General features: G+C 38.0%; 1 protein-coding gene across 2 annotated transcripts in view; it reads right to left on the reverse strand.

The window, feature by feature from the left end:
- rhpn2 (rhophilin Rho GTPase binding protein 2) overlaps positions 1–26,411 on the reverse strand; it is a 71,875-nt gene that overhangs the window by 23,149 nt on the left and 22,315 nt on the right. For both annotated transcript variants that reach the window (XR_010000627.1, XM_062961930.1), the window contains exons 2-7: positions 11,003–11,118; positions 9,274–9,402; positions 3,502–3,577; positions 3,114–3,191; positions 2,892–3,016; positions 1,550–1,716 (exon numbers count right to left, since the gene is read on the reverse strand). Coding sequence is in view for 1 of the 2 variants with exons in the window: in XM_062961930.1 (XP_062818000.1) it covers positions 1,550–1,716; positions 2,892–3,016; positions 3,114–3,191; positions 3,502–3,577; positions 9,274–9,402; positions 11,003–11,118 (691 nt within the window). In the remaining variant the exon portion in view is untranslated. The remainder of the gene's footprint in view (positions 1–1,549; positions 1,717–2,891; positions 3,017–3,113; positions 3,192–3,501; positions 3,578–9,273; positions 9,403–11,002; positions 11,119–26,411) is intronic.

Raw genomic sequence — 26,411 nt, forward strand, 5'->3', positions numbered from 1 at the left:
ATGGCAGGCATCCTCAGAGGTTGTGAGGCCTGTTCAAAATTAGGCAAGTGGGGTTTATGGAATAATGTGCAGGATGGCAGAAAGAACTCTTGTCTGAGGCAAGTGTGAATGTTGTCGTTGGCCACCTTGCATTAGCATTGAATGGCCTTGCAGCTTCAAAGCCTGTCTGATTCCCGCCTGGGGAACATGGCCATACAGCCCGGAAAACTCACAGCAACCAATAATAATAGTGCCGTGCTAAAAGATCTCAGCTGGCATTTGGAAACAATAGACATTAACAAAATTACGATCTGCCAACTGCAAAAGGCCACCCAACCGGGATCTGCACGCATCATCTGAAAATACATCACACAGTCCTAGACACTTGGGAAGTGTTCGACTTGTGATTTTGTGATATGAAATCCAGCATATCTATCTTGTTTGCTGTGTCATAATATAATAATAATAATAATAATAATAATAATAATAATAATAATAATAATAATAATACATCACATAGTCCTAAATGCTTGGGAAGTGTTTGACTTGTGATTTTGCGATACGAAATCCAGCATATATATCTCATTTACTGTGTCATACTATGTCTTTGTGGCAATAATAATAATAATAATAAATAATAATAATAATAATAATAATAATAATAATAATATATCTCTATATAATAATAATATATCTCTGGAATGTTCAGGGTGTTGTCTGCTGGAGGCAAGTGTGAATGTTGCAATTGCCCAGCTTGATTAATATTAAATAGCCTTGCAGCTTCAAAGCCTGGTTGCTTCCTGCCTAGGGGAATCCTTTGTTTGGAGGTGTTAACTGGCCCTGATTGTTTCATGTCTGGAATCCCCCCCGTTTCGTTCTTTATTTACTGTCCTGATTTTAGAGTTTGTTAATACTAATAGCGCTCTATGCAGTCATGCCTATGGCCATATGACCTTGGAGGTGTCTACGGACAACGCCGGCTCTTCGGCTTAGAACAGAAGAGGAGCACCAACCCTCAGAGTCGGACATGACAAAACTTAATGTCAGGGGAAAACCTTTACTTATAATAAGTTTAAGCTGAAGTCCAAAACATCTGGATGGCCCAAGTTTGGTTTAAACTGAGACGGATTAAGATGCAAATGTTATGGAACCTCAACTGCAAAAGAAATACTAATGGATGACATATTATGGAAGTTGCCTTGCAGCAATGTTGGCGACAAAAAAGGTCAAGACCACAATTGTGAGGATCGACAACATGTTAATAAGAGGCTAAAATAACTTAGGCTTCCTTTAGATTGTCACTCATTAACCACGGTATTCATATTGTGCTTTATAGAGGGAAGGCAAGCAAGAGAAGCAAGAAGGTGTTGTGTGGGTTCCGGGCTGTACGGCCAGGTTCTAGCAGCGCTTTCTCTTGATGTTTTGCCTGAAAATGTTGCTAGAACCCGGCCATACAGCCCAGAACCCATGCAACACATAAGCGATTCCGGCTGTGAAAAGCCTTCAATGACACAAGAAAAAAGAAGAATTAAATCACATCGCTCGCGATATCCACACAGTTCATTCTTACCCGCAGCTTTCTGAAATGCATCGATGGCTTTTTGCAGCCCTGCTGCTGTCTGTCGGTTGCACCTTGTACCAATCTGTGTGTAGAGCGCTCCAATATTAAACAAAATACTAGCCTTTTCGAGCAACAAATTGTTCTGGCAGACAGGGACGCCGGTGAAGCAGTCATACCTTTTGTTAGGAAAAAAAAAGAAATTAATGAAAAGCACACAAGGAGACACACATGGGAAAACACACTGCGATGGGTTGTTTCCAACATGAAAAAGCCAACATGACACAAAACTCTCATTTGTAATGCAACTACCACTTCGACAATTGCTAGATCAGGCATGGGCAAATTTGGGCCCTCCAAATTGTGTCATTTTGTGCAAAACTAACTTCTTCTGAGTCTCCTTGTGGAGAGGAAAAGCAGGGCATAAATACACATAATAATAATAATAATAATAATAGTAATACATAGCTTCTTTGAGTCTCCTTGTGCAGAGAAAAACAGGGTATAAATAAAACAATAATAATAATAATAATAATAATAATAATAATAATTCATTCTAATACTAATACAGTAGAGTCTCACTAATCCAAGCTAAACGGGCCGGCAGAAGCTTGGATAAGCGAATATCTTGGATTATAAGGACTGATCAAGGAAAAGCCTATTAAACATCAAATTAGTTTATGATTTTACAAATTAAGCACCAAAACATGATGTTATTCAACAAATTTGACAGAAAAAGTAGTTCAATACGCAGTAATGTTATGTTGTAATTACTGTATTTACGAATTTAGCACCAAAATATCACGATATATTGGAAACATTGACTACAAAAATGGCTTGGATTATCCAGAGGCTTGGATAAGCGAGGCTTGGATTAGTGAGACTCTACTGTAATAGATACAAAGCCGAGGCTCCTTGGGATAATAATAGTAATAATAATAATAATAATAATAATAATAATAATAATAATAATAATAATGGATCTGCATGCATTATTTGCTGATATATCACATAGTCCTAGACACTTGGAAAGTGTCCAGCGTGTGATCCAATGCAACAGTGAGCAGAGTGATCTTGTTTACAGTGTACTAATCTTGTTGTGTATCAAATAATAATAATAATAATAATAATAATAATAATAATAATAATAATAATAATAATAATAATAATATATTCCAAAAATACATCACACAGTCCTAAATGCTTGGGAAGTGTTCAACTTGTGATTCTGCGATACGAAATCCAGCATATATATCTCGTTTGTCGTGTCATACTGTGTCCCTAGGTTTGAATGACCTGTTTGATCAACAATGTTCTATATTATTGTTATTTTTAAAGTGGAAAATGCTCTTACCAGGTAAATAAAATGCCCAGGTTTCTGCTGGGTGAAAAAAACCGAGATTCTATAAAGCCAAGCTGAACGAAGTAGCTTATCAACAATTCGACTCCAGATTCATCTCTGCTGGGAGTGCGGCAAGCCTGAGAACACACAAAGCATTCATGAGTCACAATAGAATGATACAGATCTATCTCAAAGGATCTCACAAGAGATGCAACCAACATAAACATAATTTACTTGTCTTAAATCCATGAGATCAGCAATTTCGTTTTCATATTCAGAACCGTCTTCGCTATAGTGTTCCAGAATAAAGTCCTGAAAAACATAATATGAATGTGCTCTGATGAATTTACAATTAACCAGAATGACATCTTTTTTTAAAAAAAGAAACTAATTTGGGTGGAAATGGTCATTTTATAAGAAATGATGATCTCCACTGATTGCACAATATTTTCCCCCAAACCTAAACAAACTTTTGCAGTTTGTAAATCGTGCTTTGAAGTAATTTTCCTAAGGCCAAACTATCAAAATAGGTAAGACAAAACGCGAATGGATATAGCATCCCAAAATACAAGGTATACATTTTTGATGGAAATATTTAGAGTTACGTCTTAAGTCATTGTACCTTCAGAGGGACAGAGAAGTCGACGTCCTTCGTTTCTTTCAAGCCAAGTGGGATCAGAGGAATGCTGAAGGCCTGCCTGTATTAAATAGAATAAGTTAAATAAGCTCTTCACTAACAGTACTCAGCCAGCATTGAAAAGTTATCCAAACTGGTTCTGCGGCAGCAGAACAGAAACAGTATCGAATCAATCCCCAGGTCTTTGCAGACTTAGCCAATTGGCTTCGTGCACTTCATTTTCCAGTTAACACATACAGCACAGTGCCTTTGCAAACCATGACAATATGTACATAGTTACTGTGAGTTTTCAGGGCTCTATGGCCATGTTCCCGAAGCATTCTCTCCTGCCGTTTCGCCACATCTAGATGTGGCAAAATGTCAGGAAATAATGCTTCTGGATCATGGCCATACAGCCCAGGAAATGCACAACAACCCACTGTACACTTGGTTTGCTTCTGACATGATAAATTACTAACAAACCAGAGGTTAACTCAGGACCTGGAGGGCCGAAGTTTGCCCATGTCTGGGTTAAACCATCCCCATGTAAAATTTACAGGAAAATATTGTACATAAATTGTAACATTGCAATAAATGTACGGGGACACAACACAGCTCATAAAAACCCCTCCTTTATATTTTAAAATACAGTAAATTATTTATTGCTTATTTCACATCATAGATGATATATTTTAAAGTATAAAAAGGGGAAGTTTTCATGAGATATGTTTTCATTGTTACCATTTATGTATCTGTCTGTTGCTTGTCACACAACCAAATAACAAGCAACAACGCTGACACATCTCTTTTTCCATGCAATGTTTAAAGATGCAGCCGCCATCTAAAATCTTTTCTCCGGAAGGTTTTGTGTTCTCCAAAGTACTGTATATACTCGAGTATAAGCCTAGTTTTTTTAGCCCTTTTTTAAGACTGAAAAAGCGCCCCTCGAGTCTTGGTTGGCTTATATTTGGGTCAGCTTATACTCGAGAATATATGGAACATTTATTATTTTTCTCTATTATTATTGGTATTATTACATTTATTATTTTTCTCTAATATTGTTGCTACTATTACATTTATTTTACTCTATTTTATTATTATTACAGTAGAGTCTCACTAATCCACGCCTTGCTTATCCAAGCCTCTGGATAATCCAAGCCATTTTTGTAGTCAATGTTTCCAATATATCGTGATATTTTGGTGCTAAGTTCGTAAATACAGTAATTACAACATAACACTACTGCGTATTGAACTACTTTTTCTGTCAAATTTGTTGTATAACATGAAGTTTTGGTGCTTAATTTGTAAAATCATAAACTAATTTGATGTTTAATAGGCTTTTCCTTGATCAGTCCTTATAATCCAAGATATTCGCTTATCCAAGCTTCTGCCGGCCCGTTTAGCTTGGATTAGTGAGACTCTACTGTATTATTATTAATACATTTATTATTTCACTCTGATCTTATTATTATATTTATTATTTTACTCTATTACTACATGTATTGTTTTCCTGTATTTTTTTATTAATATTATTATTATTACATGTATTATTTTACTCTATTATTATTAAAAGGATACATAAACACATTTACATTGAAGAAGATGAAAATACAGTAGAGTCTCACTTATCCAAGCTAAACGGGCCGGCAGAAGCTTGGATAAGCAAGTATCTTGGATAATAAGGAGGGATTAAGGAAAAGCCTATTAAACATTCAATTAGGTTATGATTTTACAAATTAAGCACCAAAACATCATGTTATACAACAAATTTGACAGAAAAAGTAGTTCAATACGAAGTAATGTTATGTTGTAATTACTGTATTTATGAATTTAGCACCAAAATATCATGATATATTGAAAACATTGACTACAAAAATGGCTTGGATTATCCAGAAGCTTGGATAAGCGAGTCTTGGATAAGTGAGACTCTACTGCAATGATATAATCAGAGTTGGACAATCTTATCTTAAATTAGAGCTTTATGTAAATATTCAAAAACATTTAACCTACTGATGCCTCAATTAATGAAATTGGTATCTGTTTTTATTTCTGAAATTTACCACCCTCGGTTTATACTGGAGTCAATGTTTTCTCAGTTTTTTTTTGTGGTAAAATTAGGTGCCTCGGCTTATATTCGGGTCGGCTTATACTCGAATATATATGGTAGTTTATTATTTGTCTCCTCTTTTCTTCAATTTCTCTTGCCTCTCTCATGCATCTCACTGTAGGAAGCCAACTGACTGGCAACCATACTAAACAGGAACAGGTTACAAAACTTATCATTATTATTCCAAAAACACAATGCGTCTTCAAAGCCCAGAAACAAAACAAAGGACAAAACAAATCCCTAGTATTAGCGAGGACATTGGAATGAGTCCCTTTCCTTGTTGGTTAAAGGCATTCCCGCATGATTCACTTTTATTTATTACGTTGCTAGGTTTGTGCACAATTTTCTATGGGCACTGGAACTTGTGCCAACTCAAAGTTGAATGTAGAATGGAATTCAATTACTCTTTGCGACTATTTGAGATGCCAGCCTCATACTGGGGTGTGGAAGGTACAATAAGCAAGGCGCTTTGCCCTCTGCGAAACTTCCCTGAATCCACGCTGGAGGGCAAACTGCGAGACCGATTAAGGCTTTGTGAGCATGCAAGTCGAGCTCTTTTGTTACAAGGAAGGTGATAGATATGCCTTTATTCCGGATTTGTTCTTGTGTCCTTCTTGAGTCATGCAGATTCAGTACTTTGTAGCTGTTGGTTTGTATATAAATAAAAGCCATTTAAAAGACTGCTTAAAGAAACAAGAACCAAAACACATCCATGATTGTGGGCTCTCCTTTGGGAGCTGCTTCTGAAGGAGTTTCATTACATCGGCCGACACACATTTTGGTGCCTCAAACCTCTATTGGCTATTGTTTTTCAGATATATAACATACTAGCTGTGCCCGGCCACGCATTGCTGTGGCAAAGTATGGTGGTATGGGAAATAATGTATTGAGGAATTGGTGGTAGTTAAGGTCAAGGGTAAAGGTTTTCCCCTGAGATTAAGTCCAGTCGTGTCTGACTCTGGGGGTTGGTGCTCATCTCCATTTCTAAGCCAAAGAGCCGCCGTTGTCCGTAGACACCTCCAAGGTCACGTGGCCGGCATGACTGCATGGACCGCCGTTACCTTCCCACCGGAGCCAGTACCTATTCATGTACTCTCATTTGCATATTTTTGATCTTTAGGGTTGGCAGAAGCTGCCTAAGTGAGGCCTAACTCTGCCTTCCCCTGGGCTGAGTGGGTTGCTAGGAGACCAAGTGGGCGGAGCTTAGCCTTCCAACTGGCAGCAATTGGAAAAAACAATATTCCTCTCCCTCTAATTAGGACTTTGTTTTTCTTTTTGTTATATCAACCTAGAGGCATGGATGATGGGTTGTGTTGTCAAATTTCGAGGTTGGGGGGCCTTTAGTTTTGTTGTTTTGTCGGTCGCCGGGATTCCATCACTCATTTATATATATATATAGACTAGCTGTGCCCAGCCACGCATTGTTGTGGCGAAGTCTGGTGGTATGGGAAATAAAGTATTGAGGAATTGGTGGTAGTTAAGGTAAAGGGTAAAGGTTTTCTCCTGACATTAAGTCCAGTTGTGTCCGACTGCACACTGAAGTGGATTATATGGTAGTGTGGAGTCAAGATAATCCAGTTCAAAGCAGATAATATAAGATTATAAATGGGTTATATAGCTATGTGGAAGGGCCTTGAGTCTACACTGCCATATAATCCAGTTCAAATCTGATAATCTGTATTTTATAGGCAGTGGGGAAGAGGCCTAAGTGAGGCCTAACTCTGCCTGTCCCCTGGGCTGCATGGGTTGCTAGGAGACCAAGTGGGTGGAGCTCAGCCTTTTAACTGGCAGCAATTGGATAAAAACAACGATTCCTCTCCCTCTAATTAGGATTTTATTTTTATTTTTGTTGTATGAAAGTAGAGTCTTGGATGAGGTGTTGTGCTGCCAAGTTTAGTGTTTCTGGGATGTGTAGTTTTGTTGTTTTGTCCTAGGCCGAAATTTCATTACCCTTTAATATATATATAGATGCCATCTACATGTCTTGAATAGCGCTTTATAGTTGACCGTTCCAATGTTGGAAGTTTGGAGATTTGTAAAAAAGAGGCACCATGATGTAATGGTTTGACTGGAAAGGCATGTGTCGACAGCTGATTGGCTGAGCCAGCCAGAGTCAGAATTCTGATTGGCTATTTTTTCTGGTTTGGTGCTGAGACAAACGGTTTTAACTGCCACTTTCACCTCGGAGAGTGAAGAGAGCGCTGATATATGATTGAGTCTTCTTGACATAAGAAGTGTCAAGGAGAAATTGTAAACAGTAAAGATTGTATGAAACTACTACAAAAAAGGAGAATGGCATCGCTCCACCGGGCAAAACAACAAAACTAAAGGCCCCCCAACCTAGAAAATTGACAACACAACCCCTCATCCACGTCTCTACGTTCTTACAAACAAACCACACATCCCTAACCTCCATGGGGCCAAAAAAACCCCAAAAACCGGAATGCACCCCTTTGTGACCCACCTTGATTGACACTAAACAGCCTTGCAGCTTCAAAGCCAGGCTGCCTCCTAGGCCACAGCAAAAAACAAAACAAAAACAAAAGAAAAAACACCACTTTGGTGTGGATTTTAAACCATTGTGTAGAAGGGGCCTCATATAATCCTGTTCCAGGCAAATCTTATAACATTATCAATATAATGTATAATAATTACTGTGCTCTAATAACAATACACAACAATATAATCTCTAAAATCACGACACTAAATAAACAACAACACTCAGAACACAGGGGAATTCCACACAGGAAACAACCAGGCCCAGCTAACACCTCCCAACAAAGGATTCCCTCACGCAGGAAGCAGCCAGGCTTGGAAGCTACAAGACCATTCAATGCTAAACAACTTAAATAATCACACCCAGCTAACATGTCCCAGTAAAGGATTCTTCCAAGTACTAACCAGGCAGACCTTGAAGCTGCAGGTCTATTCAATGCTAATCAAGGAGATCCATGGCAACACCTGCCTCAACCAGACAACAGTTCTTTCTACCACACTGCACGTTATTCCACACATATATTAACCCCTTTGTGGCCCACCTTGATTAACACTAAACAGCCTTGCAGCTTCAAAGCCAGACTTTGGAATCCACAAGGCTACTCCATCTCATTCAATCTGGCCCAGCAAGCATACCCTATGTAGAAAATGGCCAGGCTTTGAAGCAGCGAGGCTATTCACTGCAATTCCAATTGGCCACAGCAACGCGTGGCAGGGCACAGCTAGTACTTAATAAACCAGGAAAAAGTTACTGAATTATTCACTGCGCTGTTTCCAAACTCTGTACCAGATATGTGTGTGGAAAAGGCAATATCTGAAATATTATTATTAACCAGGTATTAATAATTATTTATTTATTAATAATTATTTTTTATTATTATTAACCAACATCCGAACCCAGACAGAGCAAAACTTTCTCCTGCTTGAAATTTTGTTATAATTCAGAATTTTTCGTAAGTCACCACCATGGTAAGTCAGCTTGTATATTATGTATTGTAAGAAACTCATATAAGAGGTTGGTTTAACTTCCGGTTTGCTAGTAAAACCGAATGGCCGTGTCATGAAAGGGATGCAGGTCTACAAAATTTTGTCACCCACAAAAAAAGTTTGGGAAGCTTTGCTCTAAGTAGCCTATGTGGCATAATAGGGTAGTAGTAACTCCTCTTTCCACTTACTCTGTGTTCTGATAGACCTCGACGGAGATGTTGAGCCCTTCCAGCTCCTCCTTCAGGATCTGCAGGTCGGAGTTGACGAAACTGAGCTCGAGAAGCACCTGTTCCCGCACTTTGTTGTTGGTTGTCGCCCTGCCAAGAGGAAAGGATGCACACTTTTTCAGAGTGTTTTTAAGAACAGTCAGTTTATTGTACAGCGGGCCTGAAAGCGCCTTTATTGACATTCTCTACATTTCTCAGACTCCCCCCTCCCCAACCTGCTCTAAGATATAAAGATCCTTGTTGCAAAATTGACTTGGTCTGTTGCCAAAACAAACACCAAATAAATAATGTGGAATGGCTCCCAGGTAAGACCAGGGGCCCCTGCGTTATGCAATTTTTGTCTGAGGAAGACGAACGACGACGGAATGTACGAGCGTAGGAAATAGATTGTTTGTTTGAGATCATTTCGAGGCAGTTGCAAAAGAAAATATTTCATTTCCTCTTCAAAGCTGCAGAACAAGTCTTCTCAATGAGGGATCGCTGTAACCCAAGCATAGGCAAACTTGGGCTCTTCCTCCAGGTTTTTTGGACTACAACTCCCACAATTCCACTGTTAGGAATTGTGGGAGTTGGAAGTCCAAAATACCCAGCGGGCCAAAGTTTGCCAAAGTTTGTCAAAGTTTATTTGGATGCAATGCCCTTTCAAGCTCTGGTCCTTATCCAATTCGTGGCCAACCACAGTTAAGTTCCTTTATATTATAAACAAAGCTGGGATATAAAGTAGTTCCATCTACAGTAGAGTCTCACTTATCCAACGTAAACGGGCCGGCAGAACGTTGGATAAGCGAATATGTTGGATAATAAGGAGGCATTAAGGAAAAGCCTATTAAACATCAAATTAGGTTATGATTTTACAAATTAAGCACCAAAACATCATGTTATACATCAAATTTAACAGAAACAGTAGTTCAATATGCAGTAATGTTATGTAGTAATTACTGTATTTACAAATTTAGCACCAAAGTATCACGATGTATTGAAAACTACAAAAATGCGTTGGATAATCCAGAACGTTGGATAAGCGAGTGTTGGATAAGTGAGACTCTACTGTATTTAAAACAGAAGCATGCAAATGTTTACTGCTTGTTGTTTATACTGTTTTAATTGTTTTAATTTGCCTTTTGTTGTATTGTTATATTATGTGTTGAGGCCTTGGCCTTTGTAAGCCGCATCGAGTCCTTCGGGAGATGCTAGCGGGGTACAAATAAAGTTTAATAATAATAATAATAATAATAATAATAATAATAATAATCTCTATTTCTAAGCCAAAGAGCCGGCGTTGTTCGTAGACACCTCCAAGGTCATGTGACCGGCATGACTGCATGGAGCGCCGTTACCTTCCTGCCAGAGTGGTACCTATTGATCTACTCACATTGGCATTTTTTCGAACTGCTAGGTTGGCAGGAGCTGGGGTTAACAGCGGGCGCTCATTCCGCTCCTGGGATTTGAACCTGGGACCTTTTGGTCCGCAAGTTCAGCAGCTCAGTGCTTTAACACACTGTGTCACCAGGGGCCCCTATATATACATATACACATGCAAGATTTCCAGCTGTCGTGTTTTGAGTAAGGAGCTGAGAGCAAAGGGACAACTAGCTGGGAAGCAGAGCCTGTTCCTGTTAAAGAGAACAAAGGCTGCATTTTGTGACCGAGGACAGATGGACAGAAGTGGAGGGAGACGGTGGGAACGTACCGTAGGAGGTTTTCAGCGCCCGCTCTCATCCTCACCGCTTTCAGGATCTGCTGGTTCAGGACGGCCCTTTGGTTCTGCAATTTGCTGCGCCCGGTCTCTGCAAGAGGGTTGCATCCCTGCAATACAGAAAACACATTTCTTTCCTCAAAAACTGGTATCCAGAGTTGTGTTGTATATAAACGGAGTCCCCCGTCCCCTGCAAAAGAGCATGGCGAATTGGTTGGAGGCATGCACATAACCACTCCGCACTGCAATGTATTGTTGCAGACCCTGCTTCTACCTCTGGCTCTGTCAACAACCTGTTAGTGACACTCACAAAAGCCAGAACTGGGAATTCTTAGCTTTGTGTATAAGCCAAAAACAAACCCCGGTTTAAAGGCATTGTATGACCCTGATTCGTTTGAATAATCCCAGGTTCGAGCATAATACTGAAACAAGTCATGCCTGATTTTCTAACTGATTTTTTTTAATGTATATTTTATTCGTGTATATAACAATTAAATAACAACGAAAGAGTGAGAGTAATAATTTTTGACAGAAAGTGAAGAAAGTATAGAAAAAGAGAAGAAAGAGAAAAGAAAAAAAAGAATACAGTAGAGTCTCACTTATCCAAGCTAAACGGGCCAGCAGAAGCTTGGATAAGCGAATATCTTGGATAATAAGGAGGGATTAAGAAAAAGCCTATTAAACATCAAATTAGGTGATGATGTTACAAATTAAGCACCAAAACTTCATGTTATACAACAAATTTGACAGAAAAAGTAGTTCAATACGCAGTAATGTTATGTTGTAATTACTGTATTTACGAATTTAGCACCAAAATATCACGATATATTGAAAACATTAACTACAAAAATGGCTTGGATTATCCAGAGGCTTGGATAAGTGAGGCTTGGATAAGTGAGGCTCTACTGTATATATATATACTAGCTGTGCCCGGCCACGCGTTGCTGTGGCTTATGGGAATGCTTTGTTGGACAGGTGGAATAGCAGTGAATAGCCTTGCAGCCTCAAAGCCTGGCCATTTTCTTCTTATGGGAATCCTTGTTTGATGAGCTGGAATACAAAGGAATACACTTGCTGCTTGGAAGGCTGGATTATATGGCAGTGTGGAGTCAAGATAATCCAGTTCAAAGCAGATAATATAAGATTCTAAATGGGTTATATAGCTGTGTGGAAAGGCCTTGAGTCTACACTGCCATATAATCCAGTGCAAATTAGATAATCTGTGGAAGAAGCCTAAGTGAGGCCTAACTGTGCCTGTCCCCTGGGCTGAGTGGGTTGCTAGGAGACCAAGTGGGCAGAGATTAGCCCTCTAAACTGGCAGCAATTGGATAAAAACAATTATTGCTCTCCCTCTAATTAGGACTTTATTTTTCTTTTCTTTTTGTTGTATCAACCTAGTGGCATGGATGATGGGTTGTGTTGTCAAATTTCGAGGTTGGGGGGCCTGTAGTTTTGTTGTTTTGTTGGTCGCCGTGATGCCATCACTCATTTATATATATAGATATATTCCAAAAAAAAAAGGTTGATAAAAGTGACTTCCATCTTTGCCTTTGCGTTTCCCATTCTATATAAACGAAAGAGGGTGATACAAAAAAAAAAACAATATTGAATCAACCTCATTGTCTATATTATTGACAAACCCTAAAAAAAGAGAGATATTGTCCTTTATTTATTGGCTTAGTCATTGCTTCTTTACTTTACCAAGAGCTTACGAAGAAAGGTACAAAAAGGTTTCATCCTTCTATTCTTCATCACTTATCCTTCAACTTCTTTTTGTTTCAAATTCTTCTACTTTGATTTTCTAACTGATTTATGAAAAGAGCCCAATTGGACCACATGGCCTGATCCATCAGTTTGTGCACATTGTGGTTTAGTAAATCAGATTTCCTAGCTTGCAATAACACTACATAACATCATTTTTGTTCCTGGGTTATGCATGTCCTTTTCTAATTGGTTCGATCACAAAAACATGGAAAAAGTTTGTTTTTGCAGGACATCCCGCAGCACATTTTGCAATAGTTTTTCAATGAAAGTCTCACAGAGTTTCGATCAATTGAATATAGTTTGTGGCAGCCACAAAAACAAAGATTCTGGAGCATAACAACAACTTTCAAAGTAAGGACCGCACAATTAAACAGGAAATGACACTTCCAAACCAGGAACAGAAAACATTTCGAACTTTGTGACAATGTAAATAAAGCACAAAGGTAGGCACTGTATTCCTTTTGGCTTTGATTCCTTGCCTTGCTTGCCAACCGTTTTGTACTATCGTTCCCCAAATTCTGCAGAAAACAAGGTCAGTAGCCATGCCAGCTAGGACATTCTGGGAGTTGTAGTCCAAAAGGGCAATGTTTCCAAATTCTGCTTGTCTGTTTGCATCAGAGGGCAGAAAAATCAAACAACCTGAGAGCAAAATATTAACCAGTGTGTCAAGAAAAAACTGCTTTCTTTCTTGGTTTGCCCTTTGGTAAGAAAAATAGCATATCGCCAAAACATTCAAGCATATATTCACCACGTTCTATTGCCTACGTTTCAAAAATAATGAAGGCACCTTTAAAATAAGCAATCCTGGTGGCTATCTATATAGATAAAAGGGTAATGAAATTTCGGCCGAGGACAAAACAACAAAACTACACATCCCAGAAACACTAAACTTGGCAGCACAACCCCTCATCCATGCCTCTACGTTCATACATCAAAAAGAAAAGAAAAATAAAGTCCTAATTAGAGCGAGAGGAATAATTGTTTTTATCCAATTGCTGCCAGTTAGAAAGCTAAGCTCCGCCCACTTGGTCTCCTAGCAACCCACTCAGCCCAGGGGACAGGCAGTGTTAGGCCTCACTTAGGCCTCTTCCACACTGCCTATAAAATACAGATTATCTGATTTTAACTGGATTATATGGCAGTGTAGACTCAAGGCCCTTCCACACAGCTAAATAACCCATTTATAATGGACTTAATGTAAGGTAAAACCTTTACCCTTTACCTTAACTACCACTAATTCCTCAATACTTTATTACCCATACCACCAGACTTCGCCACAGCAACGCATGGTTGGGCACAACTAGTTATTACATAAATCTATTCTGTTCAATGTACAAAATTATTTTTATTTATTATTTTTATATTATTTATTATATTATTATATTAATATTTATTATTTTTCCTCTTTCTGAAAGTCTACCACAAATGAAACCACTCTGCACGTCAATGTGTCCTTAAACTGCGATCTTAGATAACTCAGGAGATTGCAACCTCAGCTATGTTTTCTCAGGATTTTTTTTATAGTGGAACACCGCTCATAAATAATGGCCCAGTTTCGTTCAATCACAAAATAATTACCTGGCTGCCACCGCATCCTAGAGAAGTTTTTTCCTTTTCAAGTAACAAAGTTCTACTCTGCACCTTAAAATTGGATTGTAAATACAAGAGGCGTATACATTCAGGGGAGTCCCCAGTAGCGCAGGGGGTAAAACCGCTGAGCTGTTGAACTTACTGACCAAAAGGTTGGCAGTTCGAATCTAAGGAGCAGGGTGAGCTCTCACTGTGTGCCCCAGCTTCTGCCAATCTAACAGTTCGAAAACATGCAAATGTAAGTAGATCAATAGGTACCACTCCGGCGGGAAGGTAATGATGCTCCATGCATTCATGCTGGCCACATGACCTTGGAGGTGTCTACGGACAACGCCGGCTCTTATGAGCACCAACTCCCAGAGTTGGACATGACTGGACTTAGTGTCAGAGGAAAACATGTTGTCGAAGGCTTTCATGGCCGGAATCACAGGGTTGTTGTGTGTTTTCTGGGCTGTCTGGCCATGTTCCAGAAGCATTCTATCCTAACGTTTCACCCACATCTATGGCAGGCATCCTCACAACCTCTGAGGATGCCTGCCATAGATGTGGGCGAAACGTCAGGAGAGAATACTTCTGGAACATGGCCAGTCAGCCTGGAAAACACACAACAACTCAGGGGAAAACCTTTATTTTACCTATAAATTCAGGACCATAGTTTTCAGTTTGCAGAGAGTTGCATCAGCTGCATGAGAATGCTTTCATTTTCACCAGGGCTTGGATACAAAGACTTGGCTCTTGCTATTAATGCAGACTATAAAGCACACACATTGACACTTCAAAGATGCAAAATGGGAAGTTATAATAAACGTTCCAACTATTTTCTAGGGTGTATATGAATTAAACCATTGTTTATTATTATTTATATCCTACATCAGGCTATCTCGGTCTCACATTTGGAAACTCACATGAGTTCAAAACATAGTAGCCAGATTAGCCACTGGCGCATAGAAGAGAGATCGTAGTAGTCTTTATGAGTATCACTCCACTGGCTGCCAATTAGTTTCCAGGCAAAATGCTCATTGTTATTACTTTTGAAGCCCTACATGCTTTGGGTGCAGATTGCCAATGGCATTGCCTCCTCCCCCCATATAATCCGCCCCATACATTCCAGCCATTTTCTCCATTCAGCCTGGACGAGGATGGCAATGGTCAGTCAGTCACCCCGGGGACTTTTTCTTGAAATGCTCCTAGATTGTGGAATAACTTGCTGGAAGAGGTTTTGCAGCTGCTGAATACGCAAGCTGTCTGGATTTAAAACAGCACGAAAGACCAGTCTTTTCCAAAAGGTCTAACCACATGATTTCAAATTACGAATCTTAAATCATTGATTTTAAATCATGCATTAGTTTAGTATGTATTCATCATGTATGTTCTTTGTAATTTATGGTATACTAGCTTAAGAGTTTGTACAATTTTACCCCCACACATTTTGCACTATGCCCAGGCTCCAAGAACCGGATATTTTTTTAAGTTTTATGTTGTTCTATGCTGTTTATATTGTTTTTATATTTTTATACTGGTTTAAATTGATTGTGTTTTAATGTATGTTGATGTCGGGCTTTTCCTCATGTGAGCCGCCCCGAGACCCCATGGGGAGATAGGAGCAGAATATAAAAATAAAGTTGCTATTATTATTATTATTATTATTATTATTATTATTATTATTATTATTATTATTATTATTATTATGACACAGCAAACAAGATAGATATGCTGGATTTCTTATCACAAAATCACAAGTCGAACACTTCCCAAGTGTCTAGGACTGTGTGATGTATTTTCGGATGATGCGTGCAGATCCCAGCAGGGTGGCCTTTTGCAGTTGGCAGATCATAATTTTGTCAATGTCTATGGTTTCCAAATGCCGGCTGAGATCTTTTGGCACGGCACCCAGTGTGCCCATCACCACCAGGACCACCTGCACTGGTTTCTGCCAGAGTCTTTGCAGTTCGATCTTGAGGTCCTGATAGTGGCTGAGTTTTTCCTGTTGTTTTTCGTCAATGCGACTGTCACCTAGTATGGTGACATCAATAATCCAAATCTTTTTCTTCTCCACAACTGTGATGTCTGGTGTGTTGTGTTCCAGAACTTTGTCAGTCTGGATTCGGAAGAACCCACAGTATCTTTGCGTGCTCATTTTCCAATACTTTTGCAGGTTTGTGATCCCACCAGTTCTTTCCTGCTGGCAGGTGGTACTTGAGGCATAAGTTCCAATGGATCATTTGGGCCACACAGTTGTGCCTCTGTTTGTAGTCTGTCTGTGCAATTTTCTTACAGCAGCTGAAGATATGATCAATGGTTTCATCAGCTTCCTTGCAGAGTCTGCATTTTGGGTCATCAGCTGATTTTTTGATCTTGGCCTGAATTGCCTTTGTCCTGATGTCTTGCTCCTGGGCTGCAAGGATCAGGCCTTCTGTCTCCTTCTTCAGGGTCCCATTCATGAGCCAGAGCCAGGTCTTCTCCTTATCAGCTTTTCCTTCAATTTTATCAAGGAACTTTCCATGCAATGTTTTGTTGTGCCAGCTGTCAGCTCTAGTTTGTAGTGCAGTTTCCTTGTACTGGTTTTTTGTCTGTTGTGTTTTGAGGAGTTTCTGATTTTTGACTTCAATCAAAGCAGGTTCTTCACTTTGCTTGACATATTCTGCCAGGGCATGTTCTTCTTCTTTGACTGCTTGTTTGACTTGTAAGAGTCCTCTGCCCCCTGATCTTCTAGGCAGATATAGCCGGTCAACATCACTGCGAGGGTGCAGTGAATGATAAATGGTCATGAGTTTTCTTGTTTTTCTGTCCAAATTGTCCAGTTCCGCCTGTGTCCAATTTATAATACACTTCCCTATTATTATTATTATTATTATTATTATTACTATTATTATCATTATTATCTGCTTGCCTCTTTCCTCAGCCTGGGATCATTGAGATGCATCCTTCTCACTGAGTCGCAGTTGTTTATTATTATTATTATTATTATTATTATTATTATTATTATTATTATTATCATCATTATTATCTGCTTGCGTCTTTCCTCAGCCTGGGATCATTGAGATGCATCCTTCTCACTGAGTCGCAGTTTATTATTATTATTATTATTATTATTATTATTATTATTACTATTATTATCATTATTATCTGCTTGCGTCTTTCCTCAGCCTGGGATCATTGAGATGCATCCTTCTCACTGAGTCGCAGTTTATTATTATTATTATTATTATTATTATTATTATTATTATTATTATTATTATTATTATTATTATTATTACTATTATTATCATTATTATCTGCTTGCCTCTTTCCTCAGCCTGGGATCATTGAGATGCATCCTTCTCACTGAGTCGCAGTTCATTCCCATCTGGAAAATACCAGATAGGGAAAGGGTCTGTTTACTCTCTCCTAGGCTGAGACTTCTGTTCTGTGAAATGCTAATATTCAGAAGGCTGTGCTCTTCCAGACATCGCTGTGCTCGCAGACACGCTCCTCCGAAGAGACAGAACGTCTACACACCTGAAGGAGCAGGACGAAGCAGCTCAGGTCTGACCGCTCAGATGAGTGACCTTCTCAGAAGTCCTACCACAAAGAGTTATTTTTCAAAAATCATACCGGTTTCAACAAGAGCAGTTTTTAGAACTTATGTGCAAAGAAAACCCAACTTGCATCATCATCACCTCCAGGAAAGATTATCAAATACAAATTTATTTAATGCTTAGACTAGGGGTCCCCAAACCTTTTAAGTGGAGGGCCGGTTCATGGTCTCTCAGGCTGTTGAGGGGCCAAATTATCATTTGAAAAAAAAACGAACAAATTCATATGCACACTGCACATGTCTTATTTATAGTGCAACCCCCCCCCCCCCAACTGTTTATTTACTAAATTTATACCCCACCCTCTCTCACCCTGAAGGGGACTCAGAGCGGCTTACAAGTTGTATGTACATACAATATATTATATTATTGGCATTATATATTACTATATTATTATTAGTTATTATTATATTATTAGTAATATTACATTGAATATATAATGTATAATTAATATTATTATATTGTATAATTATTAGTATTGTATTGTATTACATTATAATATTAGTACAGTAGAGTCTCGCTTATCCAACGTAAACAGGCCGGCAGAACGTTGGATAAGCGAATATGTTGGATTATAAGGAGAGATCAAGGAAAACTCTTTTAAACATCAAATTAGGTTATGATTTTACAAATTAAGCACCATAACATCATGTTATACAACAAATTTGACAGAAAAAGTAGTTCAATACGCAGTAATGTTATGTTGTAATTACTGTATTTATGAATTTAGCACCAAAATATCACAATATATTGAAAACATTGACTACAAAAATGCGTTGGATAATCCAGAACGTTGGATAAGCGAGTGTTGGATAAGTGAGACTCTACTGTATCAATATTATATGTATACACAATATATTCAATTATTACCATAGCACAATATTAGTAAATGGAAGAACAATACAATATTTAAAAATAAAAACAATTTTAACCAACATAAACCTATCAGTATTTCAGTGGGAAATGTGGGCCTGCTTCTGGCCAATGAGATGGTCAAGTTAAGTAGGATTGTTGATATTGTGTGCCTTCAAGTCATTTCAGACTTTGGATGAGGCAAAGTCTAAAACTGAGGGTGGGGGCCAGGTAAATGACCTTGGAGGGCCGCATCCGGCCCCCGGGCCTTAGTTTGGAGACCCCTGGCTTAGACCATAGGTCTTTCGCAGGAAAGATTATGCTTGCCAAACTTCTTGAGAAGAAGGTCACCAGGAATCAATCTCTACGTACAGTAGAGTCTCACTAATCCAAGCCTCGCTTATCCAAGCTTCTGGGTTATCCAAGCCATTTCTGTAGTCAATGTTTTCAATATATCATGATATTTTGGTGCTAAATTCGTATATACAGTAATTACAACATAACATTACTGCGTATTGAACTACTTTTTCTGTCAAATTTGTTGTATAACATTATGTTTTGGTGCTTAACTTGTAAAATCATAACCTAAATTGATGTTTAATAGGCTTTTCCTTAATCCCGCCTTATTATCCAAGATATTCGCTTACCCAAGCTTCTGCCGCCCGTTTAGCATTTCTATACCACTTTTATCACCCCTGGGGGGGACTCAAAGCGGTTTACAACGTAATAAATGGCAAAATTCAATGCCTTACATATATATAAAAATATATCACATATATATATATATATATATATATATATAAAAATCCGCAACACAAGGCATTGACATCTCCGGCCCATCCTCTGTTCGGATACCAGTCTGCATGCCAATGCCTTAAACCAAGAAACATCTTCTTGAGATCCATAGAGATATTTGCAGGGAGACCTCAGCAAGCAAGAGTCCAAAAGTGGCAGGCTAAAACCGGAACCTCAATCCATGGCTGATAGCAGATGAGAATTCCTGGTTTCAGAAAGAGCACAATTCAAGAAGCAAACTGCATTCAGACTAATTAAGACCGAGATCATAGGGCTGCTTTTATGTGAAGCTTTTATGAGACAATGACTTTGCCTCCAGACCTCACTTTGCAGCCTTTTCGTGTTTACCCATTTTTTGTTTCCTCTTTCCTAAGGAAAATGGCTAGAGGGGCATCCAATAGCTCTTAATTGTGAACAATAATGGGTCCTTTGTCCGGAAACACCCTGAGCACTGCAAGGCTGGAAAGGTAACCATTAAAGGATTCCAGAGAATTGCTGGATTCTGCCCTAAGCCTTCTGACAACATTGTAAAACATTTCTTTTGTGAAGGAAATTACAATGTAAATGCCCCACAATGGGTAGAAATGGTTGGAGAATCTTGTGGGAAAAGGAAAGTCATTGGGAGAAAAAGATGTCCCATTCTCTTCCTTTAAGGACCTATTTTGATTTTTACTAGAACTGAGTATCTATCAATGAAGTGAAGGTAAAAAGGTTTTTCGCTGACATTAAGTCCAGTCGTGTCCGACTCTGCGGGTTGGTGCTCAAGCCAAAGAGCCGGCGTTGTCCGTAGACACCTCCAAGGTCATGTGGCCATTGGCATGACTGCATGGAGCACTGTTACCTTCCCGCCAGAGCAGTACCTATTGATCTACTCACATTTGCATGTTTTCGAACTGTCTGAAAGAGTGCAAAGAGTGGAAGGTGGTTTTCCAATGGGAATCCGGACCCCTCATCTCCTGGAACTGAAGCACTACACAATGCCAGTTTTGTGAAAAAGATATATAGTCTTATAGGCTTTAGTGTTTTTTATTGATACAGCTCTTCCACCATATTTATGACTGCACGACACCATTAAATAAGCCCTCCCCAGAGTTCTATGCACAAATTCTTAACCTCTGAATTTCCAGCAATTATTCATAATCTATCCTGCATTTTATTAGGTCCTTATCATCTATGCACTTTAATTCATCATTTTATCCTTGCATTGCTGCTTCAGTTTCTCCACCTATGGAGACAATAGAACTGTGCCTGGTGGTTGACTGATATTATTAACTACTGTATCACTGTTTTATCTTCTTATACTGTGAATTGCGTTTATGTTGTTATTATTTATTGTTCAATTATGATGTCGAACGTCTGCCTCATGTAAGCCACCCCGAGAACCTGTGGGGAGATGGTGGCGGGGTATAAATAAAGTATTATTATTATTATTATTGTATGACACAGCAAACAAGATAGACATGCCGGATTTCATATCACAAAATCACAATTCAAACACTTCCCAAGCGTTTAGGACTGTGTGATGTATTATTATTATTATTATTATTATTATTATTATTATTATTTTATTATTATTATTTGAAACACAATGAGTCCACAGCAGGCACTCTGCTGGCTGTTGAATTGGATCACACATCGGATACTTCCCAAGTGTCTAGGACTTTATTATTATTATTATTATTATTATTATTATTATTATTAGAAACACAACAAGATGAGTCCACAGCAGGCACTCTGCTGGCTGTTGAATTGGATCACACATCGGATACTTCCCAAGTGTCTAGGACTTTATTATTATTATTATTATTATTATTATTATTATTATTATTATTATTATTAGAAACACAACAAGATGAGTCCACAGCAGGCACTCTGCTGGCTGTTGAATTGGATCACACATCGGATACTTCCCAAGTGTCTAGGACTTTATTATTATTATTATTATTATTATTATTATTATTATTAGAAACACAACAAGATGAGTCCACAGCAGGCACTCTGCTGGCTGTTGAATTGGATCACACATTGGATACTTCCCAAGTGTCTAGGACTTTATTATTATTATTATTATTATTATTATTATTATTATTAGAAACACAACAAGATGAGTCCACAGCAGGCACTCTGCTGGCTGTTGAATTGGATCACACATCGGATACTTCCCAAGTGTCTAGGACTTTATTATTATTATTATTATTATTATTATTATTATTATTATTAGAAACACAACAAGATGAGTCCACAGCAGGCACTCTGCTGGCTGTTGAATTGGATCACACATCGGATACTTCCCAAGTGTCTAGGACTTTATTATTATTATTATTATTATTATTATTACTAGAAACACAACAAGGTGAGTCCACAGCAGGCACTCTGCTGGCTGTTGAATTGGATCACACGTTGGACTCTTCCCAAGTGTCTAGGACTTTATTATTATTATCACTACTACTCAGGTTCTAAATTGTTATTATTATTGTTGTTGGTGTTGTTGACTTGACATTCCATATCCACAGATTAAACCATCCACAGCATGTTTTTTAACATTCAAAAAGCCAACTTTGATTTTGCTGATTTTTGCCTTCTCTGCCAAAGGAGGCTGGTCCCTCACTGAGTCATGGCAATTAAAGTGGTGTCAAACTGAAATAATTCTACAGTGTGGATGCACCCTTAGTTATATTTAAGTTATACTCAAAGGGAATCCATGTAAATCAAGACGCGAGACATGTGAGGATGATTGGTTCCAGCAGGGCTACTCTTTATATGACTAAGTTTGGACCCAACCTACTGCAAATATTGGCATATTTATTTATTACGTGCGTATATTGTCCATGTTCCCGAAGCAGTGAACAATGCATCGGCCCTGCCTAAGCAACAACATTGCCGTCTTCACAATGAACCTTTAGCCAGTAACCTTCCTAATGCTACAGTTCTTCATGTTGTGATGACCCCCAACCATAACATTATTTTCGTTGCTACTTCATAACTATCATTTTGCTACTGTTATGAATCGTAATGTAAATATCGGATATGCAGGATGTATTTTCATTCACTGGACCACATTTAGCACAAATACCCAACACGCACAAATTTAAATACTGGTGGGGTTGGGAATGATTTTATCATTAGGGAGTTGCAGTTGCTGGGATTTATAGTTCACCTACCATCAAAAAATATTCGGAACTCCACCAATGATAGAATTGAACCAAACTTGGCACACAGAACTACCATGACCAACAGGAAATACTGGAAAAGTTTGGAGTGAGTTTGGGAGTTGTAGTTCACCTACATCCAGAGAGTATTGTGGACTCCAAACAGTGATGGATCTAGACCAAACTTGGCACAAATACTCAATATGCCCAAATCTGAACACTGGTGGAGTTTGGGGTAAATAGACCTTGACATTTGGGAGTTGTAATGGCTGGGATTTATAGTTCACCTACCATCAAAAAATATTTGGAACGCCACCAATGATAGAATTAAACCAAACTTGGCACACAGAACTACCATGACCAACAGGAAATACTGGAAAAGTTTGGAGGGAGTTTGGGAGCTGTAGTTTACCTACATCCAGAGAGTATTGTGGACTCCAAACAGTGATGGATCTAGACCAAACTTGGCGCAAATACTCAATATGCCCAAATCTGAACACTGGTGGAGTTTGGGGTAAATAGACCTTGACATTTGGGAGTTGTAGTTACTGGGATTTATAGTTCACCTACAATCAAAGAACATTAGGAACTCCACCAACAATTGAATTGAACCAAACCTGGCACACAGAACTCCCACAACCAACAGGAAATACTGGAAGAGGTTGGTGGGTATGGACCTTGAGTTTGGGAGTTGTAGTTCACCTACATCCAGAAAGCACTGTGGACTCAAACAATGATGGATTTGGACCAAACTTGGTAGAAATACTCAATATGCCCAAATCTGAACACTGGTGGAGTTTGGGGTAAATAGACCTTGACATTTGGGAGTTGTAACTGCTGGGATTTATAGTTCACCTACAATCAAATAGCTCCTTAAGCTCCACCAACGATCGAATTGGGTCAAACTTGGCACACAGAACTCCCATGACCAACAGAAAATACTGGTCTATGGCGACCCCCCGGTTGAGAAATGCTGCAGTAAAGAAACAGCAAACAAACTCTTGCGGCGAACTCTTGATTCCATAGTGTTGAAGCCGATAAGCTAAGAGACACATATATTAATGGGACAGAGAAGAAGGTGCACAAAGTTGAGCCCAAGCGGGTGTGCCTACAAAGCTACGTGAGGCATTCAGTTCTCATGAGACGATGGCCAGGCCTCCAGAACAAATAAACACTCAACAGAATAAATACTTTGAGCCACACAAAGGTTTGCTTAAGCAAGGAGTGCTATTAACCACTTTGCCTCTGAGTATAGGTATGTGTATCTTCAAGTTACCAGTCAACTTAGGGCAACTCCACGAATTTCAAAGTAGTTTCTTAGGCAAGAAATACTCAGAGGGGATCCTGCCAGTTCCTTCCTCTGAAAGACTAAGGAGACTGCCCGAGAGATATATTTCCTATCTATCTATCTATCTATCTATCTATCTATCTATCTATCTATCTATCTATCTATCTATTCTGTCTATCTAGTTTGTCTATCTAGTCCAGGGGTCCCCAAACTAAGGCCCGGGGGCCGGATGCGGCCCTCCGAGGTCATTTACCTGGCCCCCGCCCTCAGTTTTATAATATAATATATGGTATATACATATAATATTGATAATAATATTATAATGTAATACAACATAACACTAATAATAATACCATATAATAATATTAATTATATATTCTATATTACATATAATATCTATATATATAAAAGAGTGATGGCATCATGGTGACCCACAAAACAACAAAACTACAGGCCCTCCAACCTCGAAATTTGACAACACAACCCATCATCCATGCCTCTAGGTTGATACAACAAAAAGAAAAGAAAAATAAAGTCCTAATTAGAGAGAAAGGAATAATTGCTTTTATCCAATTGCTGCCAGTTAGAAGGCTAAGCTCCTCCAACTTGGTCTCCTAGCAACCCAATAAAAAAATAAAAAACACAAAAAATTAATACAATAAAATACTATAATAACAGAAAATAACTAAAAATAGTACAAGAAAATAATAAAATATAATAAATAAAAATATAACTTACAATAAAATTAATAAAAAATGCAAATAAAGTCAAATAAAAATTACACAACAATTTTTAACCAATACCACCACCACTTTGCCACAGCAACGCGTGGCCGGGCACAGCTAGTTACTAATAATATTACAGTATAGTGATATAGTTCAATATAGTAATATATAATGCTAATATTGTGCTATGCTAATAATATAATATATTGTATGTACATATAATTTGTAAGCCACTCTGAGTCCCCTTTGGGGTGAGAAGGGTGTGATACAAATGTAGTAAATAAGTGCAGTAAATAAATAAATAAATAAATAAATACATTTTAGACTTAGGCTCGCCCAAATCTGAAATGACTTGAAGGCAAACAACAACAACAACAACAACAACCCTAATTAACTTGACTATCTCATTGGCCAGAAGCAGGACCACATTTCCCACTGAAATCCTGATAAATGTATGTTGGTTAAAATTGTTTTTATTTTTAAATATTGTATTGTTCTTTCATTGTTCTTGTTGTTTTTGCACTACAAATAAGACATGTGCAGTGTGCATCGGAATTTGTATTTTTTTTTCAAATGATAATCCGGCCCCTCAACAGTCTGAAGGATTGTGGACCGGCCCTCGGATTTAAAAGTTTGAGGACCCCTGATCTAGTCTGTGTCCATCTTGTCTGTCCAATCTATCTAGTCTATCTATCTTTCTAATCTGTCTATCTTGTCTATCTATCTAACTTGTCTGTCTGTCTTATCTATCTGTCTGTCTGAGATAGACTTACAGATCTATCTATCTTGTCTATCCATCTGTCTGTGTTTATCTTTCTTATAATTTATTTATTTTATTAACAGTATTTATATTTATATCTAATCTATCTGTCTATCTTGTCTGTCTGTCTATCTAATCTCTCTTGTCTATTTGTCTGTGTTTATCTATTTTATTAATTTTATTTACAGTATTTATATTTATATCTAATCTAGCTGTCTATCTTGTCTATCTATCTAATCTATCTTGTCTATCCGTCTGTGTTTATCTTTTTATTTTCTTTACAGTATTTATATTTATATCTATCTGTCTGTCTTGTCTGTCTGTCTATCTATCTATCTATCTTGTCTATCTATATTGTCTATCAGTCTGTGTTTATCTATCTTATAATTTTTATTTGTATTTCTATTTATATTATTCTATCTATCTTGTCTGTCTATCTAATCTATCTTGTCAGTCTATCTAGTCTATCCATCTGTCTGTGTTTATCTTATAATTTATTTTATTTACAGTATTTATATTTATATCTAATCTATCTGTCTGTTTTGTCTGTCTATCTATCTATCTAATCTATCTTGTCTATCTATATTGTCTATCCGTCTGTCTGTGTTTATCTATCTTATAATTTTTTTATTTGTATTTATATTTATATTATTCTATCTATCTTGTCTGTCTATCTAATCTATCTTGTCAGTCTATCTATCTTGTCTATCCGTCTGTGTTTATCTATCTTATAATTTTATATTTTATTTACAGTATTTATATTTATATCTAATCTATCTGTCTATCTTGTCTGTCTGTCTATCTAATCTATCTTGTCAGTCTATCTATCTTGTCTATCCGTCTGTGTTTATCTATCATAATTTTTTATTTTATTTACAGTATTTATATTTATATCCAATCTATCT

This window comes from Anolis carolinensis, unplaced genomic scaffold (genome assembly GCF_035594765.1).
Source record: "Anolis carolinensis isolate JA03-04 unplaced genomic scaffold, rAnoCar3.1.pri scaffold_9, whole genome shotgun sequence".
NCBI lineage: Eukaryota > Metazoa > Chordata > Lepidosauria > Squamata > Dactyloidae > Anolis > Anolis carolinensis.